General features: G+C 35.7%; 1 protein-coding gene across 1 annotated transcript in view; it reads right to left on the bottom strand.

The window, feature by feature from the left end:
• The window catches only part of LOC107653837 (protein spire homolog 1-like), a 53,673-nt gene that overhangs the window by 17,087 nt on the left and 17,949 nt on the right, over window positions 1-18,637 (bottom strand). Inside the window, exons 3-4 of the mRNA XM_016440685.1 lie at window positions 7,738-7,971; window positions 3,502-3,634 (exon numbers count right to left, since the gene is read on the bottom strand). Of these exons, the coding sequence (XP_016296171.1) occupies window positions 3,502-3,634; window positions 7,738-7,971 (367 nt within the window). The remainder of the gene's footprint in view (window positions 1-3,501; window positions 3,635-7,737; window positions 7,972-18,637) is intronic.

Here is an 18,637-nt window from a genome sequence, read left to right as displayed (position 1 = left end):
ATATAATTATTTTTTATATTTTTTTTATCCCATTAAAATGTATTCAGCATTTCTTTGGTGTTGGATATGTAGAATGACAGACTATCCTCAGTCTGGGGTCAAATAAGAAAAAGTCAATGACGCTTTAACCATTGTGGGTCTGGCTTGTTTGTAAATCGATTCATTCTCATGTGACAGACAGTCCCAGCCAGCTTTCCAATATTAAGGCATGATCAATACGCAGCTAATGCAGTCTTTACTTTAACTAGTCTGTACTACAGCCACACCCACTGATCCACTAGCAAAAGTTCATTTCCACACACGGGTTGAAGTCGGGACAACGGCATATATGACAGACACATTTTGCGGTAATGGTTTTCCCCTGCACGGGTTAATTGACAAACTACAAAATGTGTTCAGTAAACTTCAGCCGATAATACTGTATACTCTCATCTTATTTGTTTTGAGTGGTTTGACATTCATGACAAAATAAATTAGATTTACCATCACAGGACATTGTGTACACAAATTGTGTATGATTAAATTAGGATTTTTTCGGCATAGCCTTAGAATTAATGTAAACCAGGTTTATGGTCAGAACAATAAATTATTATTTTGCTACCGCCTGGATTGCTTATTAAATTCCTTTGGTGAGCTTGCAGTCTCCTTCAGAATAACTCAAAGTGAAGTAGAGACCATGTGTCCCCTCTGGGGTTTACCCTGCCCTGATGAAGATTTAGAATGAATGAACGGAAACACACACAGCTAATAATATCTGAGCAGAGAGTCTGATCTCTTAAAGCAAATATAACTGTGCTGCATCGCAAAACACAAGCTAAAAAGGCACATTTTGCTCATGCATAAAAAAAGAAAGAGAAAAACAGAGGGAAAAAAAGTGTAGAATCTGAATCATCGGAGCGAGACTATTCTGTCAATCTGGCGAAGATCAAAAGAACCACTCAACTGATTCTGCCTTTTTCTTTTTCTGCCCCTTTCCACTTGCTCTCTACACTCCTTTCCTCTGAAGCAGGGGTGATTACTTAATCCATATTCTGGAAAATACTATGGTGCAGCGTTTAGTTCCAACCTTGATCTAACAGTAATATTGCCAGTAATATTCAACTGAGCAACTGATTTGTGCTGCGTCCCAATTCTCATACTTCTATTCTTCACAAGTAATATGCACTTCGCTAATGTTATTTCACACTTTTGATGATGCTTTTATTCTAAAATGTGAAAATTAGTATTTATTTAGAATGTGCAGGTGTGTGCACAAACTGAGCTGTTTGAGTAGAGACAGGACAAAATTCTGGTTCAGGATTGAGCAGGCCTGTTCTAGACCCTCTTTCACCCACCGACATGTGACCTCCACCCAGTGCCACTTGGTGCTGCTGGATTAGGTCTCCTTTTTGAAAGGAGGAGGAGCTGCAGTATAAAAAGCAGGTCAATGCAAACTAATGCCTCTGAGAGAAAGAACACATTCAATGGGATCAGGCTTATATTACATGGTGTTCACATGCCACTTGATTACACATGTTACAGTTTAAACAGCCACACTGTACTAAAGAGGGCTAAACTAGGCTGACTAGGCCGATCATAGAGCATTCCCCTTAAAAACAGCTTTTTATAAACCTTGTCAAATTTAGGGTTACAAACTCAAGACAATAAGAGCGTTCTCAAATTTCCTATGAATTCTGAACAGGGACAGTTTTTTTTAAGCAGTAATAAAATAAAATGCACACTGTAATACATATACAGTATATACACAATACATCATTAATTTTAAATGCAGATAATGCAATTACAGATAATTAATCATTAATAATAAAAATTAAATAAATAATAAAATGTAAAAATAATTAATACAATTTATAAAAATTCAAAATAATTAAAATATGTCTCTGGTGCACTAAGCAGTGGATGCTGTTTACTAATAAAATGTCTTCCAGTATTGTTAGGTACAGCTGTTCATAATTTATAACAATGAAAACGTCAGAGTGAATCTGCATGACTTGATGGTTTCTGCATGACTTGATGGGAAAATTCAGTCTCTGTGTGGCGTTCAAGACATGCGGTCAATGGGAGGTATGAGGGCCATGCTATATGCAAATATTGTTTAGCAATAGTTAAAGAGTGTTAGCATCTCAATTCGGTAGATTCTGCACCATGTTATTAGAAGCAATAACACTTCATAATAATGTTTGTTTACAAATAATTTAAACACTTTTTTGACAGTCACCTCAATAATACTGTAAGTGGCTTACCAACTTACCAAGATATACTGAAGAGCCTGACATATTTTGTCTTTATATTTACAAATGACTCTAAAAATATTTCATTGATTCATATGAGACAAGTGAAAAAAAATACCGAAAGAACATTTATAATTTATCCTTAACTTAACCTTCTTTTCACAGTGAATACAAACATTATTACATACCCATACCTTAAAAAATATATATTGCTCAGTCGTGTCCTTAATTAGAGGCGATTATAGAAGGATCTCATTTAATGCTGAAGAGAAATAACAGATAGGTGTAGATCATGTAAATGTAGATGTGAATGTCTAAGAATACTAAAAGTCCTGTAGGAAAAAACATATCAGTACAAAATTTCTTAAAACCTGATGAAACAAGCATGATAATGTGTAGGGTAATAAAGCACTGTTGGTTTCAATCCACCTCCACAGTCCACAGCCTATTTATGAGTCACTTGTGCTATCAGCCCACTAACACTATTCAACCTGATAAACACAAACACCCTCATGAGGCTTTTCAGAACAGTATTGTACCTGTATTCAGTTATTTTGATTTTCACCCTGTCACGTGAATAGATTTGTAAGACGATGACTCTAAACACAATTTTTTTGGGGCATAAATGACACAGAACTGGGAGTACAGCTCTTCAGCAAACGAAAATAAACGGAGCAAAAAAAAAAACCTTCGGTACGTAACCGTTTGGTATGCTTATAATGCTTTCATTAAATATAAAGATAATAAATAAATATAATGATAATAAAACACATATTGTGCATGTATATATATATATATACATACACACACAGTGGTGTGAAAAAGTGTTGTCTACTTCACTTTGTCAGGCAGGTCCTATTTAAGAGATTTGTTGATTGCGAACAGGTGTGGCAGTAATCAGGCCTGGGTGTGGCTAGAGAAATTGAACTCAGGTGTGATAAACCACAGTTTTAACAGGGGGCAAACACTTCTTCACACAGGGCCATGTAGTTTTGGATTTTGTTTTCCCTTAATAATAAAAACCTTCATTTAAAAACTGCATGTTGTGTTTACTTGTGTTATCTTTGACTAATATTTAAATTTGTTTGATGATCTGAAACATTAAAGTGTGACAAACATGCAAAAAAATAAGAAATCAGGAAGGGGGCCAACACTTTTTCACACCACTGTATATGTGTGTGTGTGTTTCTGATTTTAAAAAATGCAGTTTCATGGATGGAACAAACCATCTACTATTGGTATATGAAGAGACACGAGAGTCACATGAGGGTCATTACCTCTTTGGCACTCTTGATCTTCTCCAGGAAGGTGCGTAGCTCCTTGGTCTCTGCGTACAGGGCTCGACATACGGCCTGGTAGTGGTTGGGCGCATCTGATGGGCTGGGGAGGTGAGACGTGCACAGCTGGAGAGGAGAAAACAGTGAGACGTACATCACAGCATTAGAGCCAAAATGTTTGTCAGTAGAACCTTTTTGACCTAAAATATTTACTTGGTCATGACAAATTTTTACAAATTTTCCTTTTTTTTTCCTTAATTTACAAACTATCCTTTTAAGTACCCACTGAGATTTTAAAGGGGTCATATGATGCTGCTAAAAATAACATTATTTTGTGTATTTGGTGTAATTAAATGTGTTTATGCGGTTTAAGGTTCAAAAAACATTATTTTCCACATACTGTACATTATTGTTTCTCCTCTATGCCCCGCCTTTCTGAAACGCGTCGATTTTTACAAAGCTCATCGTTCTGAAAAAGCGAGGTGTGCTGTGATTGGCCAGCTATCCAGTGCATTGTGATTGGCCGAATACCTCAAGCGTGTGATGGAAATGTTACACCCCTTACCACATTGTGATGATGCCCTGTCAGGCAGGAGCGATGATTCAAAAACATGAAAACCCATTATAAACGAGGCATTTGTTGCATCCAGTGGGGACATAATTATGGATTATAATGACTTGTACTCTTTTTACGCGTTGAGTTGCATCGCACCGCGTAAACATAAAACCATGTCTGCATTTGTGATCGGAGAAATGACAAACAACAAGCCCTACTCTACACTGCCCAAAAAACTCGCTTTAAATATATAAAATATAAAAACTCTTTAAATATATAAAACGCACTTACAGTCTTTGAGTCAGAACAGCCGGCATTGTAGTCTACTCTCCCAGGATCAGTAAACAGTCCTCCATAAAATGTGCTACACAAATCTGAATATTTGGGTTGAAGTGTATTTATTTAAATTAAAAAATTTAAGTTTGAATTAATTATTACCTTTTTATCAACTCACAAACCCCAGTTTGGGCAACCATCATATGACCATATGTTATTGTCCCTTAGATTGAGACCAAACAAAGAATCAGAGAGGAATTTTTAATTTTTATTTGTTTCCCATTTGAATGTTGCTATAAATATACTGCACACAGAAATTATCTCAAACATTCCACTGCTTTGGCCCATTCATGAGCAAATTGGTTACAGTACGACTACAAATCGTTAGTAACTGTTCTGTTTGTCAAAGTCTCTTCCCTAAAATAGCTGACTGTGTTTCAGAGGACAGAAGTGCATTTAAGGTCAATGCAGGTCTCGTCCAACTCTGTCTGATGAGTTAATCCTTGCATCTTTTAACACAGACTTTAAGAAAACCATCTTCCGAATCTAACAAGTTAATCCTGGCGTTACACATTATGTTTTGGCACATAGCAGAGAGCCAAACCCAAAGCTTGCATGCCTGGCAGGTCAAAAACACAGGCCCATTTAAAGTTCAGCGTCTCAAGTATAATAGTTTGAGCACGACATGTATTTTAAAATGCACAATTACGCTGACCAGATACACCTCCAACCGGCTCAATTACATTTTTCCCCACACCTTCTCTTTGAGCTCTGCCCTCTTCAGGAATGTCTTACACAGCATAGATTCCTTGTCTCCGTGACGTATTTTGCTGAGGAATCACGCTTAACGAGAAAATCGTGTACGACAAGGGAAAGTGAATACAACTTGGAAAAAATCCTGCTAGACCCGACAGGAGAGAGATAAGAAGCAAAAACAGGCAACAATGAAAACCATTTAAGGAGGATGTTGCAGAGGAAGTTAAAGAAACACTGCAGGAAGCCTTTTTACTTTCCCATTTCAAACGAATAATGAAAGAGGCACATGTCTCCAAAGAAATCCACTATCTTCTGTTCTCATCCTCTTTATTTCTTTCAATCTTTCTCTGTCTAAATAGAGAATTGAAAAGATTTCACCAGGTTCAGCACAGAGAAATCTAGTGTCACGGTTTGTTTCTGCGCTCGACCTCATCACTAAAGTAGGAGACTGAAAGGAAGGCATGAAAGGACAGACATTATCTAACAAGTCGTGAAACGGCCCTGCAGAATAGTTTAGAACACACTGTGACCCAAACTGACCATTACCAGATGTATGTTGTTTGTTTGTTTGTCATTTAACAGTTTCTATGGGTATTTTCATGGTGAAGAACAAGTTAAAAGACAATAAAAGGTATTCCTTACTACGATGCTAATTCATACTTAAAGCTAGTATCTGTCTGGTCTCAGTCTGGTCATAATCTTTCATTGCACAGTTAGTAAAGAGCTTCTCCATTAGTGTATTGATAAATATGACTGTAATTTAAAATAACTGCTGCTGCTATTTTTCTGAATGCCTTTATGGAGTCTCAGGGTAATGCGTTACTGGAGTGGGCCTGAGGGAGAAGCATAATGAATAGCAGCTGAGAGACTAACTCTCAGTAAATAACACTGACACCGATCTTAAGAGAGAGCAGATAAACCCAACTCAGGATCTGTGAGGAAGATCTTGCTTCCCAAGATCCACAATTTTTCAGTATTTGTACTAAAATATATTCATATATTAAAATTCAATATTAATTCATTAATATATTACTTAATATGTATGTGAATTAATTATTAACAAACTAATTATATTTAATTAAAATTATATTTTTAACAGTTTCAATTATTGGTAACATTTTGATTAATAAAAATAGCAACTGTGCAATGTATCCCATACATTGTATGCATTTAATAAATAAATAAATAAATAATTAAATACATATATAGGTTTGATCATAATATTTTAAAATTAAAATAAATTCATTAATAAAGTAATATTTATGAAAATCAATAAAAATTATTTTTATTTAATTAAAAATTTATATTTCAATTTTCACATTTAATATAAAATGTTAGCATTTGTACATTGTATCTCATACATTTTATGTGTTAAATAAAGAAATACATAATTTTGATGTAAACATGTTTTTAAAAAGATGCTCATTAATACTTAAATTATTATTGATGCAAATTCATTATTAATAAATTAACTATTTAATTAATAATTTATATTTAAATTTTGACAGATATTAATATATTATTACTAAATTATATTATTAGATATTGCTATATTAAATGATAATAGCATTTGTAAATTGTATCCCATACATTTTATTATGTAACAAATAAATCAATTTATGGGATACAACCTGAGGATGGCAAACAGGATGAAATTAAATAAAACACTTGATTTACAAATTATTCACTCAAAAAATACAATTTACAAGGCTATTGGTAGATTTTGTAACTGGCCAAATGGGCAAACACCACTTGTGTTAATCGGACAGGCGGGCACAATTTTATGGCCAACGCCAATAATGATAAAATTATTGATAATGACTAGGGCTGCCCCCTAATAGTCGACTAATCGTTAGTCGACCAGAAGAGGCTTGGTCGACCAACATTTTTTAGTCGCAGAAAAAAAAAGTTTTTTTTTGCCACATTGGCAGTCACGCAGATCGTTAACGGCTGATCTATGGTAATACAGTAGCTACATCCGGCAGGACATCCAAACGCTCGCCTATCAATCATCCACCACAAATATGGCTTATCATCTGAAATATGTAAGTATTAGCAACTTTACATGGCCGCTCAATCTAATGTTAACCCAGAGAAATGTGCGCTATGTAGCATCTGGACCAATCAAACACACAATTTTTCATTTGATTTAACAAATACTCTGTAACACCCCTCAGTTAACAAGCCATATGAGGACCTATGGACCCTTCCCCCGAAATGTGTAACACCTCAGGAAAGCAGAACAGGCCTCTGGTTCCATGGCAACTAATGCTGATACCACTGGTTTTATTGCTCAAAGGAATGCAAGCAGAGAAGATTAGCGCTCACTGCAGGACAGATGGAGGCGCCGGTGCGCTCACTTGCTCTTAAAATAGGCTACTCCGTAATTTTTGGTCATACAGATAAGAGTAATACATCTTTCAAATCTGTAAAGACTCTACGTTTATTTTTGTGCACTCACAATAACAACAAAACGTGCTTTTGTAAAATAATGAAAGCAAACAGGATGCGCTTTCTGCCATCTCGACCAATGTTTAAAATTAATGACTACTAGTCGACCAGAAAAATCCTTAGTCGAGGGCAGCCCTAATAATGACAATTATGACAACAAGCAGATGTATAACTCTCTATCAATACTCACAGAAATGATTTCACGGTAGCCACGAATGTTGGAGACTTCCGTGGGTTCTTCCTCTCCCTCATCCTCTTCCTCCGTTGCCTCATATCCCTCATCAGGACAGTCTGTTTCTGTGTCTGCCATGTTGGTCATGAGGTCGATGAGCTGCTCCAGAGGAGGGCTGAGCTCTCTCTCCTCATGCTCCTTCAGGCCGTAATCCAAAGCCTTGTAGATCATTATACCCAGAGACTCTATGATCTGTAACACACACAGTCACATTCATTATAACCATAAAGTCATGACATCAGAAGCAACATGTGCTATGACATTAACCTCTATTTTACAACCTATATCATGACCCCTGATAAAAGGCATCAGAGACTAGATCAAAAGAAAGAGAGAGTCAACAACCTCATGGATAAGCCTCATTACAGTCTTATGACTCTCAGAGGCCTGCATTGCTTTAATGGACGGGGAATTCAGATATTCAGATTTGACAAACGCTGGATTTCTGTCTCAAACAGGACTTGAAAATAAGGCTTAGTTTTATAATATAAAAATATTCTGACACATTATATAAAAATATATTACTAACATACTATTATATTATATATTATTAAGTCAAGTCACATTTATTCATTTAGCACTTAAAACAATTCAGGCTGTTTCAAAGCAGCTTCACAGTAATACACAAGAAAATAACAGTATTCATGTTTTTTTAGTTTTACAGTTAGGAAACAAATACAAATTTAGCTGTAAAACGGCTCTAAAAAACAACAGAATCATTATTGAGCTCAATTTAGTTTAATGTGGATTCAATTTAGTTAACTGTGAACGTCGCTAAGTTCAGTAGTTATAAAGCAAACTCAGTTCAACTATGAAAGCAGCTCTTCAGAAGATAATACTGTCAATATTCAGCTCAAGTCAGTTTAGTGTTGATTCAGTTTAGTTCAATAAGTGCAAAATTCATAAATTATGAAACAAGCTTAATTCAGCTATAAGCAGCTCTACAGAAGGCAATAGAGACGTCAGCTTGAGTCAGTTTAGCATTGATTTATTTTAGTTCAATAACAGTGTCGGTGATGCGGAGTTCATCAATTAATGTTAATTTAATTATTTACATTATTTATTTATTTATTAACAATAAAAAATATTGTGACACATTATAGGCTATGTGAACTTTCTAAAAATAGCAGCAATATTTAGTTTGAGCCTCAGGGCTAGTGAAAACGAGTATCTTTCAGTGCATCACATTTCCAGATAAATATGAACCCGTGCAGTATCGCGACATTACCCACCGCGTGCCTGACTGTTTCTGTAAACAAATGGCGCTTTTCCACTGCATGGTACGGCACGGTACGGCTCGGTACGGTTCACTTTTGGGGGTTTTTCCACTGGGTACAGTACCTGGTACCTGGTACTTTTTTTAGTACCACTTCGGTTGGGGTTCCAAGCGAACCGTACCGTTACCAAAACGTGACGTGTAAACTCTGCTGATCACGGATTGGCCGGAGAGAATCGTCACTACCTGCGTCACTGAACTTGCGACACAAACACAACAGAACCGCTAGATTTAAATCAGCACAGCCAGCGAAGGATCGAACGCAACTGTTTGAACGAGCGCACCTTTTTTTAACAACCAAAAAGTGGCTGTTCCCCCTGTTGAGGAAGTACAGACGTTGCTCTCGTTGATAGCAGAGGAGCGGATCCAGTGAGAGCTTGATGGGGCGACGCGGAATGAAAACGTTTTTTAGGAGTCGCGACAGTAGAGGCGGCGCAACTATAATGACATGTGAATAATCCCGCCCACTCTAAAGTGATACTAAACTGCAGTGGAAACGCAAACCGAGCCGTGCCGTACCGTACTGAGCCGTACCGAGCCGAGTCGTACCACGCAGTGGAAAAGCGCCAAAAGATGCCCTCTGTTATCATAAGAGCCATCAAGGAGTTGATTGACTGGCCTAGTGTTGTTTTGTACCAGTTCAATTCAATCATTTTAGAGTAAGTTCAGGCAGCAGGAGCGGATGTACTCGTGAAAATCAGCCTGGCTTGTGCTCACATCAGGAGACTGACATGACCCGACAGCCAATGAGCGATCAATTAAACCTAACTAACACAATTGAGCTGCTAGAACAGTTCATGCAGAGCAAATTACATTATGCAATTACTGAAAGAATGGTAAAAACGAACCGTTTTTTCATGCAAACGTATGGCAAACATCCCAAAACAGCAAACAGAAGGTCTGATCATTTCCGAACTAGATCAAATAAGGAGGAATACAGATAATCTATATACAGATTAGTCCTCAACCCTTTGTCAATAAACTACAACCAGACTCAAACATAGTACAGAGAATTAATTATGTTTATAAAGGAGGTTATACGAAACGTCTTATCAGTGAGAACATACAAAAAAAAAGTGTAATTATTGTTATGTAAGCGAGAGGCGGCGCAACTATAATGACATGTGAATAATCCCGCCCACTCTAAAGTGATACTAAACTGCAGTGGAAACGCAAACCGAGCCGTGCCGTACCGTACTGAGCCGTACCGAGCCGAGTCGTACCACGCAGTGGAAAAGCGCCAAAAGATGCCCTCTGTTATCATAAGAGCCATCAAGGAGTTGATTGACTGGCCTAGTGTTGTTTTGTACCAGTTCAATTCAATCATTTTAGAGTAAGTTCAGGCAGCAGGAGCGGATGTACTCGTGAAAATCAGCCTGGCTTGTGCTCACATCAGGAGACTGACATGACCCGACAGCCAATGAGCGATCAATTAAACCTAACTAACACAATTGAGCTGCTAGAACAGTTCATGCAGAGCAAATTACATTATGCAATTACTGAAAGAATGGTAAAAACGAACCGTTTTTTCATGCAAACGTATGGCAAACATCCCAAAACAGCAAACAGAAGGTCTGATCATTTCCGAACTAGATCAAATAAGGAGGAATACAGATAATCTATATACAGATTAGTCCTCAACCCTTTGTCAATAAACTACAACCAGACTCAAACATAGTACAGAGAATTAATTATGTTTATAAAGGAGGTTATACGAAACGTCTTATCAGTGAGAACATACAAAAAAAAAAGTGTAATTATTGTTATGTAAGCGACTGCTCAAACAGATGAGGTCTCCTAAACATTTCACCACTTCCACCGATCACATCTCTATTTCAATACTGACACTTTTCCAGGTGTGGATTTGCAGTAGTAGTTCATACCTTGCTAATGTTCCAGACTTTAATCCTTGTCATGAGGAAAACAAATATCATAAGTGTCCTGCTCTTATGCAATCTAATCCTCTGTGTACTACACTGCACTAGAGCTCAGCTACCAGCAAGTCTAGCCTGCTTGGGATTGTAAACACAGAAAGGCCCCTAAACAGAGTGTAGAAGGATTCATTCATTACCAGCAGACTTGCTTTTCGTTGTTTAATAACACTTAACTACTAGGAGTGCGCAGTATTAACAAAATCTCATATGAGTAATTTTATATCACCATAATGTTAAATAAATAGGGATCCATCTACAGTATATTACAATTCTGGCCAATACGGATAAAGAAGATAATTATAAATGGTCAATAAATGGTCAATATTAAAATTGTAAACCATTAAATAAAACCAATGGTTTTAAATGCTACCAAGTGCATTTAGGCATCACAACATTATAATTTACAGTGTGTAAAATAAATATTCATTTTGAGATTTGCTTAAAATTACATTTAACAGTGTTATTAAATGATATACGTTAAATTTTTAAAGATTAAGTAAGCAATAGATAATGGAGAAGGTAATCAAAATGTTAAAATAGAGGCAGTGTTGATTAGATTTTTGTTAATATTTTGAACTATTTTTATATTTTTTGTTTTCACTTTAATTTTACATGACATTTTTTTTTGCTTTTGTTTTTTTTTAAATATGTCAATATAATATTTTTTTATAGTTTTAATTTATTTAGTTGTAGTTATTTTAGTACTCCAAAATAAACTAAATGAAAACAGTTTCCTCTAAAACTAGTTGAAATAAAATATGTTTTTATTTTATTTCAGTTAACATTTATTTTATTTCATTTCAAGTAACGAAAATGTTTTTATGGTTTTAGTTTTTGAAATTCTTGAATAGGAGTAAACGAACATGCAAAATTAAATATAAATAATATGATTTATTATTTATAATTTAACAATATTCAATAATTTAATATTGTTATTTAAATATTTAAGGATATTTAACAACAATCAGTGAATATTTAATATCAACTGATATGGATCAATTAAAAAAATAATTATAAAATTGATTTTTTTGGGACAAGTCTTGCTCAGTTTTTCAGCATTACTCCATGTTGCTCTCTGTTGTCTTTGTTGCTCTCACGTGTAAATAACAGAAGTCCTGCCTTCAGCTTCACAAATATCTCTAAACCTATAAACACAGTCACAAACACAATCTTTCATTGACGTCCTTTTATTCCAGCTTTTCCAGGTGTGGTCAACATCAACAAAGCATCAAACATCCGCCTCAGTTACACATCTGGGAGAGGCAGAGCTTTTACATAACATAAGGACGCCAAAAAGGGGAAGTCAGGAGGACGAGAATGCTGTATGATGATGCAGATGCAGCGACAGCTCATTGAGTGGCTTGTCATCTGTTAAATAATGAAAATGTTGTTGGGCACACGTCAGTAACTAACAGCCCCAAAGCTACATGTAACTGTTTGGCCTTTGTAGTGCTGCCCGTGCTGAAAATGCAATTTATTTTATTGTATATATATTGTATTGTATTGTATTAAATTATATTATATTATATTTAAATTACAGAATCAGCTTGTTTTGGCAAATTTACAAAAGCAGAGGTTCTTTGTCCTGCAGTATTGCGTGTCTGAGGTACTGTACCCGTACGTTTACGCGCATGTAATTCCGAGGCGGTGGAGGGTGTGACCGTGAGAACATCGAGTTCCTGCAGACGTCCTAAAACAGTGCAGGAACACAGGACTATTCTCTCTGCAATTTTCACTCCTGGGTTGTGACTAAGAAGGATTGAGATTGAGAGAGAGCAGTGTTGCTGGAGGAAGAGTTACAGGAGAGAAAGCAAGAATCCTGACACGCTAACACATACAGGGCTAAATCCAGTCAGAAGCACATGACTTGAGCTAGACATGCATGATATAATTTGTGTGCTGATCAACTCTAAATCATCATTGTCTATCTTCTGATAGCGGAGACAGTTTGTTTTATTGGCCAATATGTATATCAAATATAAAACGAGTCCTCAAATCCTCAAATCAAAGTGATATTTCATCTCCCTCAGTATATGTTGACACTAATGATGCCGTTGCCTTCCTCTCTCTCGGTCTCACACTATGCAAAACAATGAAGACACAGGCTAGTGTTTCGCTCAGCCCAGTTCACATGACATCACTGCTGCGAGGCACATCCCCGGTTTGTTAAGCTTTTCTCAAGACCTGGTTTGAGAATTAACAACTTTCATAACCCTTAAAATGTGTTAATGTTGTTGTTCTTGAATTTGTTATACTTTTGTGCATGCATAATTGTGACTTTCTTGTAAATAATTGAGATATCATTGGCTAGTTTTGTGAATTGCCTCTTCTCAATAATTATAAATAGTTTAATTTTGAAAAATAATTTTTAGAATTTTATAATTTAAGCAAGGTAGTAATAATAAACATTGTGACTTATTTTGCATATACATAAAAATATGTATTAATATTAATATTTTATTATTTAGATTATAATAATAATAATATTTATATTTCTTTTATAAATATTATAAAAAATAACTTATAAATTATGTACAGTATATTATTTATATAATTAATTGATATTATTATTATTATTAATAATTATTATTATTGTTAACAGAAACCATTTTTGGTCAATTTGTCTATTATTATATAATAATACGTATATAATGATAATAATAATAATAATAATAATAATAATATAACAGCTATTAAAATTTACTATCATAAAAAAATAGGTGTATATTATTATTATGTTAGCAAATTATAATAATAATAACTATTATTATTATTACAAATAATAGAATATTATAAGAGACACAAAATGAATAAAAAGATAATGATAATCAATTTATCTTATTTTTTTCCTTGTTATATTCTATTATTTGTATATACCAGAACTAGTAGCTACAATTAGTGAACCTATTAGATTAAAGCAGTGATTCTGGCTCATTGATTACAGAACTGATGACTTTGAAGAGCAAGAGTTGTTTATGTATGTCCATCTAATTCAGACATTTATTTACATCTCCACACAGACTTTTCAGTCTCATTTCAGAGAAAATCAAGACACCTACTAGCAAACAACATCCTGACACTAACAAGAGCAGTCTGTCCATCAGACAAACACACAGTTGGGTACGGCTATGTTTCCTCTATTGAGTTAGCATGCCAGTGCCTTTACACCGATGTGGGCAGCAGTCAGCTGTCTGCTGAAGCATCGGCATGTGGCTCACCGCGCACACACACACACACACACACACACACACACACACACACACACACACACACACAAGCACATGATGCGTGAATGAATGTGTGCACAACCACATACATGAGAGGCAATGAAGAGGCCTACACTTCCAGGATATTCCAAGACTTTTTTCTGAATCATTCCAGAAACATTATTAAGAGGATGTCATCCATGGCAAACCTGAAGCATAATCAATAGCACAGCTTGTACAGAGTCCAATAACATTATGCATAAGTTAGGGAAGGTTTCCGGGTTATTTATTTATAGACCACTGACCCTATTAAGATGGACCATCTAAAACACAGTGCAGATGAGACAAGATGAGACAGGCTCTTCATCACTGTTCATTCACACCACTTATGTCTATTCACCAGGTGGTTATTGCGCTGATCATCAGTGCACACTGGGAACTTGGGAAGAAATTAACATCAAAACACAAGATGAATTTCTTATGAAGACCAAGATGGAAGCCATTCATTAGTTGCAACCTCAGACTCCTGCTATTGATTAAGACGTTAAATAGCAGGCAAACTTGATATCCTTGATGTTTCTGATTGTTTTGCATTATTGCTGTTAAAAATATAGATTTATTGATACATATCAATTCTGAATATTTAAAAAAAGTACTAATAATACTTTAATACTCAATTTCCGCAGTATCAATACAAGTACAGATCATGATCTGGTGTTTTCAGAGCATCTCAGTTCACAGTGAGCCTGACTCCGTGTTGCTTCAAGCGCATCATTCTGCACACCGGATGCGCACATTGTAAGCGCTTCGTGTTAAAAACTGCAAAGCACAAAGGGAAGAGAAATTGTGCGTAGTGTATTATATCTGTGCAACAGTTATTGAGCCTTTCTTTTAACAGTTTTACATTTCAGTTACTGTGCACGTTAAAAACAATTTAGTCTTTTCTACGCCCGTGTTTTGTTCTCACAGACACCCGGTAGCAAGTAACAAAACAACAGTAAACTCCGGCAAGAAGATAAAAAGTCCTTTTTGCTAAATCATAGACATGTATTTACAAATCAAGTATAATGGGAACACAGAATGATCGTGGAGAGAGATTTACCGAACTGACTGCTGTAACCGAACGCGACCAGGGTTTAAAGGCTGAACGAATGACTGACAGCCACAGCGGAGAAAAGAGTTTGTGTGAACTTTAATGTAAGGACTTAAATATTCATATGTAGCTCACATTAAGCTATCGTATGGCTTCAGAAGTAACACAGAATAATTCGCACAATCGGGGGAAAAAAAAAAAAATCTTGGATTTAGATCGGCCCTCTCTGACCAATACCCGATCCGAGAAAAATGGCACTATCGGAGCCGATACCCGATATGAATATCGGATCGGCGCATCCCTATAAATATTCATATGTAGCTCACATTAAGCTATCGTATGGCTTCAAAAGTAACACAGAATAATTCGCACAATCGGGAAAAAAAAAAAAAAAAAAAAACCTCGGATTTGGATCGGCTCTCTCTGACCGATACCCGATCTGAGAAAAATGGCACTATCGGAGCCGATACCCGATATGAATATCGGATCGGCGCATCCCTACTCTGCATGTGCTATGAATTTAACATAAGCACCAGATACACTTTATTGTCACATCGCCATAATTTCCTACATTTTTGTGGACAGATTATTACAGCATTTCACTAGATTTGCAATGAGAAGCATTTGTAAATCTTTTGTAAGAAACATTCGCCAAAACTAGAGAGTTTAACTTTGGTAAGTGAATAAATTACATGAGTATCGTAATTTTATTTCTGTAAACTAAAATAATATACTTATTATGTAATATTAATCTATTTTATATATAGTGCACTAATGTTATTATTATATAAAATAGTCATTCTAATAATTCAATAATAGTAGTAATAATAAACACGGTGACTTTTTTTGCATATACAAATTTGCATATAAATTTATTTTGCATTTATGTATTTCTCACAGTTGTAAGAAAAAGACAAAAACACAAGTAAACAAAATGTAATGATACATATTATAATATATGTTTTATTATTATTATTATTATATAATCCCACTCAGAGCTATTAGGCCTGAGGAATCTCAGACAGCAGAGTTTCAGTTGAAAAGAAAATACTTAGACTATTAGATATTAGTCCTTAATGTTGTGGCAATTTTTCTCTGTGGTTTCGAAAAAGGTATTATTGTTATTTTCAAGGTATTGTAGCAAAAGTTAAACATTTCTGTATTTTGACAAACTCTACTTAAAGGGATAGTTCACCCAAATGAAAATTCTGTCATCATTTACTCACCCTCAAGTTCCTTCAAGCATAAAAAAATGAAGAAAAAAAAATAAATAAATAAAAAAATACTATGGAAGTCAATGGCTACCAGTAACTGTTTGGCTAACATCATTCTTCAAAATATCTTCTTTTGTGTTCTGCAGAAGAAAGAAATTCATACAGGTTTGGAACAACATAAGGGTGAGTAAATGATAAAAAATATCTTTCATCTTTCAGTGAACTATTCCTTTAACATGGCAGATGTTCTCTTTTTCTTTCTTGACCTAAAAAATAAACCTCCCAAAAGACTTTCCAAACCATTCAAAAATGTTTCCAAAGCAACATTCCATTAATAGTTATTCATTCACCAGGTGGATTTCCAGCAGTACTAAAGATCAACTTTATACACTGGTAAATCTCTGCTCATTTCATCTCACCCAAGATGATCTATCTAAGCAAACATTCCCATCTGAACAGTTGAATCTGTGCAGTCTGTGTCGGTTTGACTCTCTCTGTAAGATGAGACAGAGAACAGTGATGGTGGAAGGAAAGAGTCATTCATGTGGAACTGAGCTGACAACATCCTGCCACTTCTTGCACACATATAACATTGCAGCTCTATGACAAAGAATATGAACACGCCTGGTTTGACCTCCCACCTCAACTAGTTAAACTGAGTTTGGAGTGATATTTCCTCCAACTCAATAGGTCCAAATTCACATTATGATGCAGTTGTTTTCCTTTTCTCGAGCTCTATCCGTCTCTCACGCTACACGAAACAATGAAGACACAGGCTACTTTTCTCGGAGCACTTCTCACATGACATCACTGCTCCAAGGCAAAGTTTCTTCATTTTCCCAGCATCATATGGAGATGAGCCACTGGAGATGACCAGAACAATGCCATTCTTCTCTATTTTACACGGCTGCATCATGTTGAGTTTTTGAGGATAAACTAAGGGCAGGATTTCTGACCATGTATGTGAAGCGCATGCTCAAAGACTGCAGACGCCCTGGGGTCCCAACCACACCTTGATAAACTTACAGTACATAGTTGCTTCACATGAATCAAACTAGTTAGGGGGGAATGACGGATGTGCCCAAGGGTCCTGTGGGCTTTTGTTCCAGCCATTAATAAACTATATGAACAGAGTGAGAAATTAACACTCACCACTAGACTTGTGCCAGTATTCGGTAATGCGATATATCACGGTAATGAATATGCACGATATTGTTATCGTGGGCTCTTCTAAATACCGTGAATACCGTATACCGTGATAAAAGCATTAGCAATTAATCGCAACATGAAAATTTGATACCGGCATATCCCTACTCACCACCAACCAAATGTGGGCACTTCTCACATAGTGGCAGGTAATTTTGCTTTTCTACCAAAAGGGACTCTAGCAAAAATAAAAATAACTGTTAAAAAAAATAATACGATATTATTGTTATTTTAATCATGTAAAGTTTAATCATGTTTAATCATCAGATTTGAAATATTTTGAAAATATGTATTTTTATATATTTTGTTTTTTAATGGAACTACTTTTAGCAAAAATAAAAAATAAAAACACCCTCAGTTTTATTCTGAGGAAAAATATGCAATTTGGTGCAGCTGTGGCCAAAAATTAAAATGAAATTCAGATATGTAAATCAATGAGATTTTCAAAACAGTATAGCAGACTATTTACATAAATGTGACCCTTGACCACAAAACCAGTCTTAAAGGGTTAGTTCACCCAAAAATAAAAATTAGGCTGTGTTTTACTCACCCCAGAGCCATCCTAGGTGTATATGGCTTTCTTCTTTCGGACGAATCCAGTCGGACTTAGCAACAGTGAGCGCAAGCTACATTAAAGTGATTATGTTTTGAATATGGATATTTTTCTTACAAAAACGCATCGATTTGCCTTTGTTCTGCTCTGGTTGTTGAAAACGCCTTTGTTCACCCCCCGGAGCCGCGTGAGACACTTTTTTTATGGATGGCCGCTTTTCATTTAACTTCTTTTGGACAGAAGCACTGCAACACCCGCTGACTGCAATGATAGAGCTTGGAATAGCCAGGACAATTTTTTTATCTAACTCCGACTGGATTCGTCTGAAAGAAAAAAGTCATATACACCTAGGATGCCTCGGGGGGGAGGAAAACAC

Source organism: Sinocyclocheilus anshuiensis, unplaced genomic scaffold, assembly GCF_001515605.1.
Source record: "Sinocyclocheilus anshuiensis isolate Anshui unplaced genomic scaffold, SAMN03320099.WGS_v1.1 scaffold223, whole genome shotgun sequence".
Lineage (NCBI taxonomy): Eukaryota > Metazoa > Chordata > Actinopteri > Cypriniformes > Cyprinidae > Sinocyclocheilus > Sinocyclocheilus anshuiensis.
The sequence above is the reverse complement of the archived record's forward strand: the minus strand, read 5'-3'. Positions and strand labels throughout refer to the sequence as shown.